Source organism: Stegostoma tigrinum, chromosome 25 (genome assembly GCF_030684315.1).
Source record: "Stegostoma tigrinum isolate sSteTig4 chromosome 25, sSteTig4.hap1, whole genome shotgun sequence".
Classification (NCBI taxonomy): Eukaryota; Metazoa; Chordata; class Chondrichthyes; order Orectolobiformes; family Stegostomatidae; genus Stegostoma; species Stegostoma tigrinum.
Genome location: NC_081378.1, coordinates 21,500,674 through 21,518,738, shown reverse-complemented (window position 1 = coordinate 21,518,738; position 18,065 = coordinate 21,500,674). Strand labels below are relative to the sequence as shown.

General features: G+C 45.1%; 1 protein-coding gene across 4 annotated transcripts in view; it reads left to right on the top strand.

The window, feature by feature from the left end:
• Positions 1-3,945: 3,945 nt before the first annotated feature.
• flncb (filamin C, gamma b (actin binding protein 280)) overlaps positions 3,946-18,065 on the top strand; it is a 57,197-nt gene continuing 43,077 nt past the window's right edge. For all 4 annotated transcript variants that reach the window (XM_048553911.2, XM_048553910.2, XM_048553909.2 and 1 more), the window contains exons 1-5: positions 3,946-4,444; positions 14,971-15,219; positions 17,189-17,286; positions 17,501-17,648; positions 17,937-18,055. In XM_048553911.2, coding sequence (XP_048409868.1) covers positions 4,108-4,444; positions 14,971-15,219; positions 17,189-17,286; positions 17,501-17,648; positions 17,937-18,055 — 951 coding nt within the window. In that variant the 5' untranslated portion in view covers positions 3,946-4,107. The remainder of the gene's footprint in view (positions 4,445-14,970; positions 15,220-17,188; positions 17,287-17,500; positions 17,649-17,936; positions 18,056-18,065) is intronic.

Genomic DNA, 18,065 nt, shown 5'->3' with positions numbered 1-18,065 from the left:
GTCACATGAAGAACAATTTAGGAAGATGACTAAAAGCTAACTTTCAAAGAGTGTATTAAGGACAGGGAAGTGGAGAGATGCAGAGGTTTAGGGAGAGAATTCCAAAGCCTTGGTCTGAGACTGAAGGCACAGTCACCATTGGTAGACTGATGGAAACGGGGGCTGTGTGTGAGACCAGATTTAGAGAAAGGGAGAGCACACGGAGAGTTGTAGATCTGAAGGAGAAAACAGAGAGACCATAATCATTCTTTGCTGTCTGATGACTGACTCACCCAGCTACTGTCTATTTGTCAGTAAAAATGCTCTGTGAATATTCTTGCAAATAATTTCATTGATCATCAAGTAAGAAATATCATTTTTTGTAAAATATTGTAAAATGAGACTCTGTATTGTACCAGTGTGTATAGTTAATGCTGTCCTTGTCACTCAAACATTGGCATACTGCTAACTGCTCTGAGTGTAGATTGGAGTGAAAGAGAAACAAGGAGACTGAGTGGTGGCCCAGCACTGAATTGCCTTCCTTTCAAATCTGTGTTTTCCTTTTCCTCTGGTTTGAACTCTGGTATGGGCTTTATACCATGTTTTTGCCTCTCTTGGCCAGTTGAGTTCTGTAGTCTCTCCTTTGTTGCTTCACTGAGACCATGCTTTCAATTACAAATAAAAATTTGTACGCTGCATTTGTGAGAAAAATTTCCTGGCAGTCAAGCACCTCAAAAAAGATGAGGCCACGAAGAGTCCTGGGCTCCACTAGGGATGGGGTCTGGGGGAAATCTGACCCCTGTCCTGCCCCCAACATGGGGGAGACTTGTTACCACATCCCCACAAATGTACCTTCACTCCTGAGATGAGGGTCTCAGCAAGTCGTGACCAACCCTAGAGATGGTTTCTGGGGAGTCCAGCACTCCTCCTTCCCAAACCACTTCTAATTTCTCAAAATGGGATTCCTGGGCATCCTTGTCTCCTTAAACCCCTCCCTCTTCCCCACCCAGAAATGGTGAAATGATGTACTGGGCAATCCTGGGTCCTCAGCAATGTCTGCCTGCGATACTTCCCATGTTGTCAAATAATATTCTTTGTTCATTTATTGCTGGGGCTGTAATCGGTGGAATGTATTTTGCTTATCAATGGTTTACTATTAAATATATATTTCAAAGTGATACATTTTCAAAATATTCGTGTTTTTTTTTGACAAATCGTGACGAAAAACAATTAAGCCACTCATTAGCCCTATCCTTTATAGTAATAAGAAATGAATTTGAAATTCACCCTCTAATGCACATGAGTGATGACAAGACAATCACACAGATAATATCAAGGTATTTCACCCTGATGTCAGGAAATTTACCCCAACAATATCAGGGGAGTCAGCCTGCCACCAACAACATTTTCACTCTGAAAGTCCAACGCAGGGGAGAAAAAGAAAGCAGTATGAGTGAGAATGAGAGATCAGAGCCTCATTTGGATATTAGTCTAAGTAAAAAGAATTAGCTGGCTTGGAAATGTAGCATTTAATTGGGTCTGTCACTGGATATGTGGTTTAGGCACTGATCGGGAGCCAGAGGGGCAAAGGCGATGACTGGATATCTCAACATTGGTCTATGAGGAATGTCACACACAGCTCACACAACTAATTCAGAGGCTGACTGACCAGTGAGGCACCTTTAAGATATGGAGAAAAACAGATTTAATTACTTTCATGCAGCGTCCCTGAAGCTTTCAATAGTGAGTTGCTACATTGCTGAGTGATGATGCCTGGCCCCTGGCAATGATGCCTCATGCTATATTCGATCAATGAGAACATGTGTACAGCTATTCCTGGGAAGGGGCAGGAATAAATGTATAAAAATGAACTTCTGTCATTCTAACACTGACCCTAGGATATTCAGAAATAGCAGCTGAGCTCAGTAAGGCTGGGACTGCTCTCCGGTAACTCCTACTCACTTTCTGTTTCTGGAATCCAGTCGTTTTTAGGAGTGGGAGGATAGGGGTACAAATGGAATTGGGGGGTGCACAGTGGCTGATGTGAAAGACAAAAATGTATTAATGCAGTGAATGCAGTTGGGAAAGGAGAGGGTATTTACCCAACCTCTAGACAGTTGGCACATTGAATACACCGACAGGGATTCCCCCACCACACCGCCCCCCCCCCCCCACCCTGTCATTGCTTACACTGGGAAGGATGCAGGTTAACCCAGACTGGTGAGTTCACAGAATTGTAACATGACAGGAGTGACATGCCTGTCCTGACTCTCTGAACAATGCACCTAGTGCCATTTCCTGCATTTTTGTGATAACCCTGCACAAGTTCTCTTTTCAAGTAAAAACCCAACATACTATTGAGTGCATCAATCCACCACGTTCTCAGGCAGCGCATGCCAGATCTTAACCACTTGCTGCATTCCACATCTTCTCCCCATGTTTCCTTTGATTATTTTGCCAATTACCTTAAATTATATCTTTCAGTCTTGATTGTTCAACCAGTAGAAACACCTTTTCCTACCTGGTTAACTCCACGTAGACCCCTCAGGATTTTGAATACTTCAATCGAGTTTCATCTCAAGCTTCAAGGTGAACAGTTCCCAATTTCTCCAGCATACCTATGTAGCTGAAGTTCCTCATCTGTGGAACCAATCATAAGCATATTTTTGCACTCTTATTAAAGCCTTCACAAATTTTCTAAAGTGGGGTACCTAAAATGGAATTGAACAGTACTCAAGTTGGGGCTGAGACAGTGTTTAATGCAGGTTTAAGATAACCTTGCTGTTGGACTCTACACCAGCACTACTCAAGCCTAGGATACTGTATGCCTTGTTAATTGATCTCAACGTGGTCTGCCACTTTTGATTACTTATACCCCTAATTCCTTCCATTCTTGCATCCCCTTTGGAGTAGTACCCTTATATTTTGCATTCTTCCAAAATGAATCTCCTCACTCTTCTCCACATTGAATTTCAGCTGCTACATATCTGCTCACATCACCAACTTATCTACATTCTTTGCAGTTTCACATTGTCCTCCTCACAATTTAGAAAACTTGGAGCGAATCTATCAGCCACAAGTTTCAAAATTCTGTTCTGAACCACATAATGAATATAGATCAGGTAAAACAAGGCTCTCAACACTGACCCACTATAAACCCTTCTCAGAAAAAACTTCATCAAACACTAAATTTGAAGTATTGCAGATGCTGGATATCTGAAATAAAAACAGAAAGTACTAGAGAAGCTCAGCAGATCTCCCAGACTCTGTGGAGGGAAAAGCGGAGTGAATGTTTTGACTCCGCTGAGTTCTAAGTCAATGGATTCAAAATGTGAACTGCTTTCTCCGTGGACGCTGCCAGACCTGCTGAGTTCTTCCAGTATTTTCTGATTTTTTATTCCATTAGCCACTACTCTCTGTATTCTGTCACTCGGCCAACTTCCTATCCACTTGCTACTGTGCCTTTTAAATCGGAGGTCTAACTTTGCTCACAAGTCTCTCCATGCAGCACGGTATCAAATGCCTTTTGGAAGTCCATGTTATTGACACCAACAGCATTACCTCTCGGTGTTATCCCTTTCGGAGGGATGGGGGTGGAAAGTGGGGGAAGCCAGCAAGTTGGTTCAACATGATTTGCTCCAGTTAGCTCATTGAATGGTGGCGAGAGGAGACAGGTCAGACCCTGGGTGGAGTTAAACTGAGCTCTAGAGTTAACCCATTGAATGGAGAATGCACCCAGAGTGGGGTTCAACTCAGGCTGTTATTAACCCATTGAGTGGAGAGAGGAGGCTGGGTTAACCCATTGCTATCCTCGATGCTTTGAGGTGCTAACGGAAGGCTGCAGTCAGCGGCTATGACGAGCAGCATGACCTGGCTCTGGAGTTTTTATACGGCCATGGCCTCGGGATTCCTGGCGAGCCTGCTCTCTGACGTGGGCCCGGAGCAGCCGTCACTCATTAAAAAGTGCGGCGGGGCCACCAGCGCGGCCATTCGGCGGCTGGTAGCCGGGCGGAGAGGGTGGAAGTGAGAAAGAGAGAGGACCGGAACCGGGAGTGAGCAGGAGGGGGGAGTTACCGCGGCGAGACCCACTCTGTAGAGTCCGGAGAAGAAGTTTCCCGGAGGCGGACGATGGAGCAGCAAGAGGCGGCGGCCAATGGCCAGGAGGACGGGGAGATGCCGGCTACTGAGAAAGACCTGGCGGAGGACGCTCCTTGGAAGAAGATCCAGCAGAACACGTTCACCCGCTGGTGTAACGAGCACCTCAAGTGTGTGAACAAGAGGATCGGGGACCTGCAGAAGGACCTGAGCGATGGCCTGAAGTTGATCGGATTGTTGGAGGTGCTCAGCCAGAAGAAGATGTACAGGAAGTACCACTCGCGGCCCAACTTTCGCCAGATGAAGCTGGAGAATGTGTCTGTGGCGCTGGAGTTCCTGGAAAGAGAGAGGATTAAACTGGTCTCCATCGGTAAGAACAACTCCTTCCCCCTCCCTTTTCCCCTTTATTCCCCCTCCCTTTTCCCCTTTATTCCCCCTCCCTTTTCCCCTTTATTCCCCCTCCCTTTTCCCCTTTATTCCCCCTCCCTTTTCCCCTTTATTCCCCCTCCCTTTTCCCCTTTATTCCCCCTCCCTTTTCCCCTTTATTCCCCCTCCCTTTTCCCCTTTATTCCCCCTCCCGCCTTTTCTCCCCCTTCCTTCCCCCGCCCCCCGCCTTTTCTCCCGTTCCCTGCTTCTTCCCCCCGGGAAGGGCAGTCCCGGGTGAGGCGGGGGGGGGGGGGGTGTAATTCCAGTCCCAGTCCCCTCTTTCCCCGCCTCTGGCTCGGCTCCTCACTGAGATCCACCGCTATTGAGTTTTAAACCCATGGGCTAGTTTTCCTTTTTTCTTCCGACAATAAAATATATTATTGTAAAGACGTTTAAAATTCACATGTTTTTTTTTGCCAAGAGCGTCAGTAAGCCGCGCTCGCCAGCCTCTGGAAGGAGCGGCGGCATGGTTAATGCTGAACTTCTCCCGAAGTGACGGCGAGCTTGTTGGAGAGCGGGTTGTTATTTCTCGGTCACTGAGGCTTGTGGAAGCAAATTCAATTATTTTAAGGTTCCGCAGGAAAGCGAATGGTTTGTGTGGGAAAGTTAGGTGCCTCACAAGGAAACACCAACAAAGTGTGATTTATGTGGGTAGTTTTTTGTAAAAGCTCGTACAGTCACGATGGACCAAATAGCCGTCGGCGCTACGATTCTGTGAATATTACGCTGACTTGAAGTCTAACTTTTCTATTTTATACAGAACCTTGTCACATATCTCAATATGGCCCAGCGGTGCTGGAGCTGCAACTAATTCTTGGCAGTGACTTATAGGTGAAGGGAACAGCTATTAAACCCGCAGCAAGATTCCCACAAATGGCAATGAGATGATTCTCTTCAACACTGAGTCAGAAAGTGTGTCTGAGTCTGACTGCAGAGGCCTGAGCCCAAACTCCAAACTGACCCACTTGGGAGTGTGCTGTATGCTGCCCTGCCCTGGTGTGGGTGCTGTCTTTCAGATCAGACCCTGTCTATGCACTTGGATGGATGTAAAAGCTCATATGCTGCTATGTATGGGAAGAAGAGCATAGCCTGACTAATATTTATAAATAAGGCAGAGTCTGGTTACTGCTGTCTATGGAATCTTGCTGTGTAAATTCCTGCAGTATTTCTGAATAAATGGGACTATACAGCAGAAGGAATTAATTAATATGAAGTGAGTTGGGCTGCACTGAAGATGTGAGGACAGTGATTAGAAATGCAAGTCTTTCAGTATTTGTGACATTGGTAGAGGGAAAAATGTTAACCATGACACTGGAAGAATTTCTTAACCTTCACTCATTGGGTTTTGTGCACCCAAGCTGAACCATGGGCCCCTGGCTAACATTTCAGTTGAAGGACCAGTACAGCTCAGTACAATACTATCATCTGAGATCATTGGTTTAAGTGTATGAGTGACAGGGTGTGAGTGTCCTGCAGTTGTTAATTTTAACAGGTGCAGAAGTAGAGATTTGTAGAAATTGGCACAGCCTCTGTGATCACAGGAGCTTCTGTTAGTTGGGGGGGGGGGGAGGAAGAAGTTCCTAATTTCTGGCATTGATTGGTGGCTGAAACAGATTAGGACAGCAGAGCTAAGAACAGTTGACTGAGTGAAATGTCAGATTTCCACATCCCCTTAATCACTAAGGTGCCCACTTCCACCCCTTGTCAGTTTGCCAGTCTCTACCTTGGCTCATCTGCTGCTGGAACCCTCATTCATGGCAGTGTTACCTCTAGAATCAAAGTATTTCCATGATCACTGGGCCAGCCTTCCTTCCTTCCGCTTGCCATACACTGCAGCTTGTCTGAAACTCTGCCTGTGTCCTAACTCACTCTTGCTGCTGCCACTACATGCCCCCCCCCCCCCCCCCCCCCCGACTCAAAAACAAAAATCCCTGTGCTTGCTGATCTCCACTGGCCACTCATCCCACCAAAGTTCTCACCCTTGATTTCAATCCATGGTCTCCTGCAAGCCATCAGAAATCTTTGTACTATTTTAATCCTATAACCATTGGGGAATATGCCTTGAACTATACAAACCCTGGTTGCTGGAATTTTAGCCCTATCTCTTAAGTTACTGCTTCAGACTTTTGGTCATGTGGGCTGAATATTTCCACACTCAGTTCCCTGTTGATTTTTGTAGTAACTTCTCTTGTAAAGTGTCTTATGTTAAATGTGCTGTACAAAAGTAAGTTTGTGCAGCAGTGAACATGGCTGCCTGCCTGCTTGTCAGTTTAATTTGTAACAGTGAAAATGTCAGAATGGTAGTGGGGGGGACTGTTTCTTGCTGCTTGCTGTGAGAGCTCAGAATTAAGCAGGCAGTGTTTTAATTTAGTCAGTGCACTAGATTGTTGGACAAAGTCAGTAACTTCATTGTAGACAAGGTGGAAATTGCCAGGCAGATCAAGCTCTATCAGAAAGCTACAGTTCAAGTTTTGCTGTATACCCACAGGACACTTTGAGAAAAGTGTTCAGTGAACATGAATGTCTAAATCCAGCTGCCTTGATAGATGGATGAATCTTGTATTTATTTTGTACATTGCCAAGTCCCTGAAGTCAGACTTGAACTCGCAACTTCTTAATTTACAAAGTGAGAGTTATGACCACAAAAGGAGAGGGACCGATGCTTAAGCCTCTGGTTGAATCGAGTGGCTCATTTTAACCTTGGGTGTCTCAAATTGCCTTGGTGTCCCTGAATGGCAATGGGCCTTTCAGCTCTGAGTCTGTTCCATCAATCCAGTAAAATGTATCAACCTCTGTCTTAAAATAAAATTGATCCAACATGATGAATGAATTGGGTCTCAGTTTCTGCCTGCCCCCCCCCCCCCCCCCCCCCCAAAAACAAAAAATTTGAGTCTGAGAATCATTCTGCCTAGTAGCATCCAGGCTATCCTGACCCTGAGGTGATTGGTTACCCAACAGTGGTTCTGTGCTTTACCCTTCCAGAATATTCCCCACACGTTTGCAAAGTCACGCTGGTCCCAAGCTGCTATCCATCCCCCTCCTCCATGAACTGAGCTCAGGAGCTATATACAGCTACCCGTGCAGCTGGCTGGAATGTGTCAGTGATAACCTTGGAGTCTGACAGCTCGCGATGTCGCACTGCTCCCTTCCTGTCCCAGTGCTCATTTGTCTGACTGCTGGATCCAAACCATGCTGTGCTGTCAAATACCCAAATCTCCCCAGGGTGTGACTGGTTCACTGCAGCAGTTTGAGTATAGAGTGGGAAACTTTGATAACTACCAGGCTGAATCTGCACTAGTACATTAGAGTTTCTGTTGTTTTTTTATTTGCAGATAACTTATCTCTCCTATATGCCAACTACATTGGGGAGAGAAAAATGTTTTTCCCCAGGAAACCCCTACTACCTCACGCCCCTCTTTCAAACAATACACCCCCTGCCCCCACCCTCAAAATGGCAGCACAGTAGCTCAGTGGTTTGCACTGCTGCTTCACCAGCGAGAGGGAACAGAGCTCAATTCCACCTTCTGATGACTGTGGAGTTTGCACTTTCTCCCTGTGTCTGTCTGCATGGAATTCTTCCCTCAGCCCAAAGAAGTGCAGGTTAGGTAGATTGGCCATGCTAAATTGCCCAGTGTCCAGGGATGTGCGGTTTAGGTGGGTTAGCCATAGGAAATGTCAGGTTACAGGGATACAGTGGTGGGGTGGATCTGGGTAGGATGCTGTTTAGAGGGTCAATGTGGACTCAATGAGCCGAATGGCCTGCCTCCACATTGTCAGAATTTAATAATTCTATGATTCCAACAGGCATCCTTTTGTGAGAGAGATTAAGTCTCTTGCAAACCTTCCCACTCTGAAGTAGCAGAGAGAGGAGGTCCCAACACAGGAACTGAGGAGCTTTAATCCCACGTGATGCCGAATGACTGAGTTCCCTTAGCATAGCTACGGTTGAGAGCCTGACAGTGTATCTACTGTTGATATGAAGCTGCCTTATAAATAATTTTGCTACCCTTTTAAATCTAAATTAAGATATACTGACATTGGATGGTTCAGAGAAGGTTGTCTAAGTTGATTCCAGGTATGAAGGGATTTTCTTATAAGTTGAGTAAATGGAATCTATACTCCCTGGGGCTTAGAATGAGATGAGACCTTTTATTAAGACTTGTGTAGATATGGCAAGGTTGTTCTCCCATGTGGGAGTCCAAGACCAGTGGGCCTAATCCTTTTGTTTTCCTTTTATTTATTTATGGGATGAGGGTGTCACTGGCTAGGCAGCATTTACTGCCCATCCCTAATTGTCCAGAGGGCAATTCAGAGTCAATCACATTGCTATGGGTCTGGATCACATGTAGGCCAAACGAAGTAAGAATGGCAGCTTCCTTCCCTAAAGGACATTTAGTGAACCAGCTGGGGTTCTTTCCAACAATTGACAACGGATTCACAGTCATCATCAGTTCCTTTAATTCCAGATATTCATTGAATTCAAATTCTATTGTCTGCTACAGTGGGATTCAAACTCAGGTCCCCACAACATTATCTGGGTCTCTGGATTAACAGTCCAGTGATCATACCACTAGGCCATTACCTTCCACTTATGACATATTAAGAAGAATGTCTTGTAGGTAGTCAAATCTGTGGAATTGTTTACTGCAGAGGGCTGCTGAGGCTTGGTTACCTAAGTATTTTCAAGGCTGACATGGATTTTAAATTGGCCAGGGAAATGAGAGTTGTGGGGAAAATGCAGGGAAGTGGAGTTATGTTCAGCTTGGCCATGATCATGTTGAATGGTGGAACAGACTTAATGGGGAGTATGGTGGCTCAGTGGTTAGCACTTGGTCCCTGGGTTTGATTCCACCCTTGGCCAACTATCTGTGTGGAGTTTGCATTTTCTCCTGTGTTTGTGTGGGTTTCTTCCAAATGTCCTATTTCCTCCCACAGTCAAAAGATGTGCAGGTTGGGTGGAATGGCCATGCTAAACTGCCCATTATGTCCAGGGATGTGCAGGCTTGGTTGATCAGCCATTGGGGATGCATAGTTACAGGGTTCTGGTGGATCTGGTTGGGATGCTGTTTAGTGAGTCAGTGAGAACTCGACAGGCTGAATGGCCTACTTTCGTACTATTTGGATTTTGTCTCTTCTCCTACGTCTTTTAGTTTTTCTTACCAGCTGGAGGTTGTGGTGGCAGACTTTGTTTGCTTTCTGCCAATTCCTTGGAGATGCGTGGCAATCACTTGTCAGACCTTTTGAAGATAATGGAATCATTTACAGTCTGGATGTTTACAATGGGGATGTTTGGCCCAAGGCCTGGCCTGTTGTGGCTAGGTGTTGGCCCTTTTCTTGCACTCTGCTCACTTTTCTCTGCCAAGGTTTGTGGCTATTCCTGCCTGTTACTGAGACTGCCGTGCCAGGTTGGGAGGTTTCGAATTGGAGTTTCCATCCTAACTTGCTGATCCTCCCACTTCCCGCCCCCTGCTGCCCAGTACACACATCTCTATACCTCAAAGTTCATCCAGTGTTTAAATGATAACCTTTGCTACAATGACATGCCCCTTCTCTTTGCCATTCAACTCTCTAACATTTCTTATCCTCCTGCTCTGTTACTGTTTGTTCCCTTTTATTCCTGAAAGGTGGTTGTGAATTTTTAGGATCCTTCTCTAACCTAATGTTTGTGCAGTTATCCACTCTGTGTTGTGCATTTAATTGGCGCTCAAACTCGTTGGCAAGGCTGAGCTTATTGTGAAGTGCAGTGTTTGACTTTTTTGAACAACGGTGGTCTTGGATTCCAAGCTAGGTATTGAACAGTAAACACCATACCTTTCCATGTCTGGTATATCTTGAAACAGGACTGCTCAACAGAGGAGACTCGCACCCTATTGTTGATTTACTGTCAGGCTGCCTACTCTCTATGACCTTACATGAACAATGAGGAGGAGAATTGCAGTGACTACAGTATCATTCAAAATAAGCTGATTGTGCCTTTGAGCAAAATTTGGTTTAAGGACACAAGGACATCAATGGCTCAAGACAGACAGTGAGGCACATGGAGAACAGGAACTCAAAGAATATCAAGACAGTGCCTTTCTTTTGATGGTAGAACTGAGTGGTTATCCCTTTCTTAAAAACATTGAACAGGCAGGGGTTCTTACCCCAGATCAGCAAAGGCTTTTCTAGGGGATTACCCGGGGGAGGGTATCAGAAGGAGGGCTTCAAGATGGTGCAAGTGTTTAATAGCAGAACTTCAGATGGCTCCACTTCTGGAGAGACCAAAATCAGTGTCCATATATTTAAACAAAAAAAATACTGTGGACCCTGGAAATCTGAAATAGAAACAGAAAACATTAGAAAAATGGCCAGATCTGCTGTATATCTGTGGAGAAAGAAACACCATTAATGTTTCAGGACCATAATCACTGGTAAGTGATCCATCTGGGAATTCAAAGCAAGGTCTTTATTCAGTGAGTGGTTTAAATGTTGAACCTATGACCTCTGAGTTAAATTGAATTGATTAGGCACATTCAAGGAGAAGCTAGATAAACACACTTCAAGGAGAAGGGAATGGAAGATGTCATTGTGCAATTGCTAAAATGGGCTGGAGGAGGCTTGTGTGAAGCAGAAACAGCAGTCTGGCCCTTTTGGCCCGAACAGACTGTTTATAAGTATTTGTTACAACTTTAGCCTGTATCCAGATCAAGATGTTAGACCGAAGCTTTGAAATGTAGCGGTTGACCAATGTACATCAGCATGGGTGTGGGGGGAACGAGGTGGTCACTTAGTCTTGCATTTATGTTGTCCTTTTGTGATGATCAGACATCTAAAATTAATTTCTGGATGAAACATTTTTTTTTTGCTTGAGGTGTACTCAGTCCAAGAAAGTGTCATGTCAGGCTCAGCAAATCTCCACAAACAGCAATGTATGATAATGATTGAAATTTGATTGGTAAATAAATAATAGCCAGGAAACTGGGGATAACTCTATCTCTCCAAAATGAAGCTATGCATCTTTTTACATCTGGCCAAACAGGCAGGTCTTGTCTCCATTTTATGTGGCATCCAAAAGTTGACATCTCGGTGTGGTTCTCCCTCAGTATTGCATTATAGATTTAGATATAGATTTTCCAGCTCCACTCTCTAGAATGAGACCCTGAAGCTTCTGAGGTGATTGTGTTACTGAGTCACTGGTGACAGACAAGAGGCAGGGATCATGTCTTTTAGGAGGCAGTGAGCTGGAAATTGGAACATGATATCATCTCTTGTCATTTAATCCCAAATTCTGATGGTCTAGAATCCACAGAAACTGGTTCACTTACCAACTAAGCATTGTCCTTTCACTTCCTCACTTTGAGCATGCACCAGGCCCTGGTTTCAGTGTTTTCTTTCTTTTTTAAAAAAAAACCTGACTGTCCAAACGGGTCCCTCTGTTTGAACCCACACCCACAACACCAACCAGCAACCCCGTGTTTTTTAAAACTCCCTCGTGGGATGAGGGCATTGCTGGCAAAGCCAATATTTATGGCCCATCCATAATTGTTCAGAGGGCAGTTGAGAATCGCCCATGCTGCAGATAGGTCTGGAATTGCATGTAGTTCAGAACAAGTAAGGACATTAGCGAACCAGATTCGGTTCTTCCAACAATTGACAATGGATTAATGGTCATTGTTAGACTCTTCATTCCAGAATATTTTTATTTTTTAAATTGGGCTATGGCAGGATTTGAACCCAGGCCCCAGAACACTGCCTGGGTTTCTTGGATTGACAGTCCAGCACTAATATCACTAGGCCTCTGCCTCACCCATCTACTCTCAACCCCAACTCTCTGTAATTGTACAGACTCCACTTATGTTCAGCCCAGCCTGATTAATGCATGTGGTGGAAATAGTTGAAGCTAATAATCTGGGATATAATTTTTAATTGGTTGGAACATTATGGAGTATTTAAATGAAAGTCAACATTGATTTGCTGAAGTTGGATTTAAGTTAGTCAAAACAAGCAAACAGGTTTTTTTTTGAAGTAACTGGGAGGGTTGATTTGAAGGTGGTGCAGTTGATGGAATGTGTATGATCTCAAAGGAACTTGACAAAATACCATTTAACAGTCCTGACAATAATGTTCACAACCCACAGGATTGAAGCACTGGTACAAACTTGACTAAGGGACTGAAGGTAATTAGAAATATTGTTTTTGACTACTGGAGTGAAGTTGCAGTGGTATTCCTCAGGGTACAGTGTTAGTTTGGGTTTGTATGAACGATCTAAACTTTATCATAAGTTTGACATTTACAAATGATCTCAAAGCTGGGAGTTGTGGTGAACAATGAGGTGATGGCCGCAGAATTCAGGAATATATGGACTAATGTAGGCAATCACTTTACTGACAGTAAAGTGTGAAATGGTGCTTCTGTGCAAATCATATGAACTAAATAGCATTAAGTTTTTAAAGGAGACCCAGGAATGGGCAGACTTGGAGGTCTCAGTTCACAAGTTTTAGGCAGAGTACAAGTTAGGAAAGCTGATTTTTTTTTTGTTTTTGTTTTGAGAAAAGCAGCAAGAACTCTTTGGCTTTTTGAAGAGATGCATAAACCACAATATTATGCTAAAATGGTATAAATTGCTGGCTTGGCCCCAGCTGGAGTATTGTGACTCATTCTGGGCCCCAGGAAGGAGGTCACGGCTTTAGCGAGGGTAGGGAGGAGCTGACTTGAATGGTACCCGGGCTAAGGGACTTCAGTTACGTAGTGAGGCTGGAATTGTTCTCCTTTGGAGCAGGGAAGGTTAAATGGAAATTTTGATTTTGAGCTATTCAAAATTTATGAATGGTTTTGGCACAAGAACTGGAGATGTCATGAGGAAATTATTTTTACAGTGAGTTGTTGAAATCTGGAATGCAGCATGGTGGAAGCAGATTCAATAATGTTCAAAAGCCATTCGGAAAAATAGTTGAAAGGAAAACCATTGACAGGGCTTTAGGGAAGGAGTTGGAGACTGTGTGAAAAATGGATAACCCTTTGTTTAAAGCTGGCAATCATACAGCAGGCTGAATGTGCTGCATCATTCTATAAAATGCTAATCACCATCACTGTTTAGTTTGTGATAATGACCGCTCTCTGGGTAATTGTACACAGCTACAGTTTACATGAGGTAAATCTCTTAAGTGTACAGAGTTACTGATGACTTAGGTGGTTGGAGAGATTTCAGTACCGTTTCATTATAAAAGTATGACTCTCAACCCCACAGTGCCCCTTCCAGTACTGGTTTGTGTCTGAGCAAATGGATTAGCTTTTATATCACCTGTAGCTGCAGAATGTTTACAGCAGACTGTGGCACTTTCCCTCTCCAATGTCAGACTTTATTTGGTAACAGAGATGAATAAGGATTTCTATCGTGAGTGAGCAAAGATTGGGCACATTACAACTAATGTGAGAGTATGTCTCCTGCATCCCTGCTCTCTCTGCACTGTGTATATGGGAGAGTGAGGCTTGGTTGGAGGGGCCTGCACCCTTGGGCTGCAGGGATGGGGCGCTGCAGTGTCTGTGTAGCAAGAGCACAGAGGCTGTTGTACTGGGGAGTGGGTGTTAAGTGTGGTAGAGGAGCTGCACTGGTGGAAATCTACGTTTCTGAAGTTTCCGTTGATCATGGAATTTCCGGCAGTGTTTTCAGTGACAGCAACAGGGGTCATGATTGGAAAAACTAGATTTGGAAAAAAAACAATGACTGTGAATGCTGGAGAAAGGGGTCATAAGGAGCTGAGCTCAGCACAGCATACTCCAAACCTGTACAAAGGAATCCCTACATTGCTCTCCCAATGCACCAGGCAGGATAAATTTTTGTGAATGAGTAACATTGCCAGCAATCTTCAGACATGTGAAGCTGATTGCCCCAACAGCTGGATAGATGCTCATAAGGGGAGACAGTTACTGATGGGGCGGGGTCACTGGTGTTTTGTTTGATCAGGCTGTGGGTTGCCACTGTTCATGAACATGTCCTGCCTCAAGATAGGCAAGGCTGTATTCTTCTTGTAAACAGTTCCTGACATTCAGGCAGGTGAGAATTGGGAGCCTATCTCTGAGCAAAAGAGGTACCACGTGGGTTAGATACACTGTCCCAACAAGCATTCACTCCCCCAGGACACATTCAGTGCAGCTTAGACAGTGTAAAGCTCCCCCTAATTAAACATTTCCTGGAGTTGTGCAAGGTGGATTGGAACCCATGTTGGTTAAATGCCTTGGTAATGTTTTTGCCACACATTCTGTGACCATCTAATCTAGTAGCATATCCCTGGCTCAAATCCCATTGCCTCCAAATGCCTCTTACAGATAGTTGCCTGTGTTTTAGCACACCTTCTACTACTTGCCTGTACTAACTGTCCTTTACTGCTGCCCCATCTTGCATAGTGCAGAATGGTTCCTGTTTCGGTTGATGTTTTAAATGTTTGAAGTTATTGCTGTGTAATGACTGTCTCCTGTTTTGTTATTCACAGACAGTAAGGCTATTGTGGATGGGAACTTGAAGCTGATCTTGGGCCTGATTTGGACACTCATCCTCCATTACTCCATCTCCATGCCCATGTGGGAGGATGAGGATGATGAAGATATCAAGAAGCAGACTCCCAAACAGAGGCTGTTGGGGTGGATTCAGAACAAGATTCCACAACTTCCAATCACCAACTTTAACCGGGATTGGCAGGATGGCAAGGCGTTGGGGGCATTAGTGGACAACTGCGCCCCAGGTGAGGAACTTGGTTGTGGCATCACCAACAGTTGGTGGGGGCAGGGGGTGATGTGGAGGCAGATGACCTAGCTTGGGTGCCAGGACCATGAGGAAGTTAAATTCTAGAGTTGGATTCTGTCATTGGTTTGTAACAGGTGGATGGACAGTTGTATTTTGAGTTTGGTGATGTTATTGTAGGCAGTAGAAAGATTGCTGAATCACTAGCAGTATCTCAATAACATGGGCCAACTGTAATGTAACCTGTGTGGTGTGGTGCGATTTACACCTGGGCTCTAATATACAGGTTGGGAACTAAAGAGCAAGCAGGGTTACCCTCCTGAGAGTGAGGCCAGGCTCCTTGGTTGAATGAGCAGCATCCCTCAGACCATTCTGCCACCCCCTGACTTCTCTGGGCAATCACTGCCACTTGATATCGTCCTCCATGAGCAGAGATTTTGTACAGTCAGTAAGGAAAGTAGAGCTCATGTAGCACTGTCGGTGGATGTCAGGCAATTTAGTCCGAAGAGCCTGGATTCTGACTACCTGTTGCATCTCGGCCTCTAACTGGACCAGATGAAGCGCGAACAGTGGAAGAAGTGTGCAAGAACCTGAGCGCCTCACCTCTTCACTTCTTCAAGCCCTACCCACAGAGTGCGGATTCACCATTAGATGGTTTTCTTGCTTCTGGATTCACAGGCCTGGAGTGGACACACATTGCCCTTTTCTTTCCAAAGGACTGCTTAAGAAATTTCTTTTTTAAAAAAAAACATGGTTTCAGCTACTGACTGACTTATACATTTGGCTCTAAAGGACAGATGTGAAAACTTGATGGTTTCATTATAGCGAAAGGCTGCGTTCAGATGTATGTCTGCACAGTGTGGGGGCTGAGGGGGCAGGCAACTGCAGGGGTAGGGGGTGCAGATGGTTGTTGAATGCAGACAAGTGGGGGTATTGTTATTCCTCTTCTCTCCCTCTGCTTTTCTGACCTCTGCCCACTCTTTTGTTTTTCTCTCTTCGCTCCCCCCCCCCCCCCTCAAAATCCCCCTCTCGGGTTATCTTGATGAAGGTCCTGGTGTTTACCGTGAGGCAGCAAAGTCCAGAAGGGTGGATTTGAAAGCAGTGAATTGTTGCTGAATGTTACAGGGATTTGGCTGAGATAAACAAAAGCAGATGTGATTTGGGCCTTGAGCAGGGGCTGATGTTGTGCATTAGCAGCCTTGTCAATCAAGCCTGTACTCTGCTGGTGAGATCTGTTCATAATTGAATGAGCAAGAGTTCCCTCCCCACCCTCTTCATTCCAGTCATACCCCTGACCCAGGAGCTCTTGGTGCTGACCCTTGGTTGATCTGTTTCTGAGTCTTCAGTCTGAGCTATGTTGAGAATAAATTTGGAGCTGCCATGATCTGTGTTGGAAGGAGTATGAAGCTCTCCTGCATCTGGCCATGTAGGAGTTCTTATTGTTGGTGTGACACCTTCTGATTGAGAAGCTTGGGCACACTTCCCCTCAGTGGGCTGTACCCACAATCTGTGCTGACATTCCTAGTGCAATCCTCCATCAGTAGTGCCCTGTCACAGGAGGAGGAGTGGTAAAGACCGAAAGCTGAACTGTCAAGGGCAAGCAGGAAGGACACTGCAACGTGGGGCAATGAAGGAATGCTGTATTATTGGAAGGGACAGGACAGTGTTGCTGCATTGTTGGAGGGACATGAAGCAATGGTATACTGTCAGACAGCAGTGCGGGGCTACTACTATGCACAGTGGAGACAGTATTAAAATAGACGGCCGCAACGTCAGAGCCAGAACTGATTGAGTGCAGATCGGGGCTGGGGATGTGATTAGAGGTGGGTGTTGGTGGGAGGAGTGTCCTGTTATGTATTTCCTTTCCACTTGGCCATTTCCACATGTGGCTGTTCCCAGCAACGTACTAAAAGATATCACGTATTTGTCTGCTCTCTGTTTGATTGAAAGATGTCTTGTCATACCTGCAGGTCTGTGCCCTGACTGGTTGGACTGGGACCCAAACCAACCTGTGGACAATGCCAGGGAGGCCATGCAGCAGGCTGATGACTGGCTGGGAGTCCCTCAGGTGAGTGTCAGTATTCTCTCCGCGCCTGTGTAGATACAACAGATTGTGTGGAGCAGCTTCATGGCATCTCTGTTGCAGTGAGACATTATTCCTTGTAACTCCAGAGATGATTCAAGATGTCATCTCATTGCTTACAGCTGCTGTTGGCTTTTGGAATCTTCACTGTGTCTCTGTCCTCGCTGCTGACTTCTTTCTTGCTTCCTGCAATCTGTAGGTGATTGCTCCTGAAGAGATTGTGGACCCCAATGTAGACGAACACTCGGTGATGACCTACCTTTCCCAGTTCCCCAAAGCAAAGCTCAAACCTGGTGCTCCCCTCAGGACCAAAATCAACCCCAAGAAAGCTCGTGCTTATGGACCAGGTAAGGAACAGAAGACCAGGAGTGGAAACAATTTAACAACTGTCTGGCTGTTTTGAGGTCGTAGTTGATCTGTGATCTTAATCTACATGTTCATCTTGCCTTGTTCCCTGTAATTCCATTTTTTGGTTAACTAAATCCAGTCCATATTGGATTTAAAATTTAACCATGAAATTTTTGGTCCTAAATACAAGAATTCCATAATTTTGGTTGTGTGCTTTTTTGACCTGACCTGGAATGTTACACTGTTAATGTCTGACCTCATTGGCTAATGTTTGGTTTTGGTTGCAGGAATTGAACCCCAGGGTAACATGGTCTTAAAACCAGCAGAGTTCACTGTGGAGACGATTGATGCCGGTCTTGGGGAGGTTCTAGTCTACGTGGAGGACCCTGAAGGTCATACTGAAGAGGTAATGATTG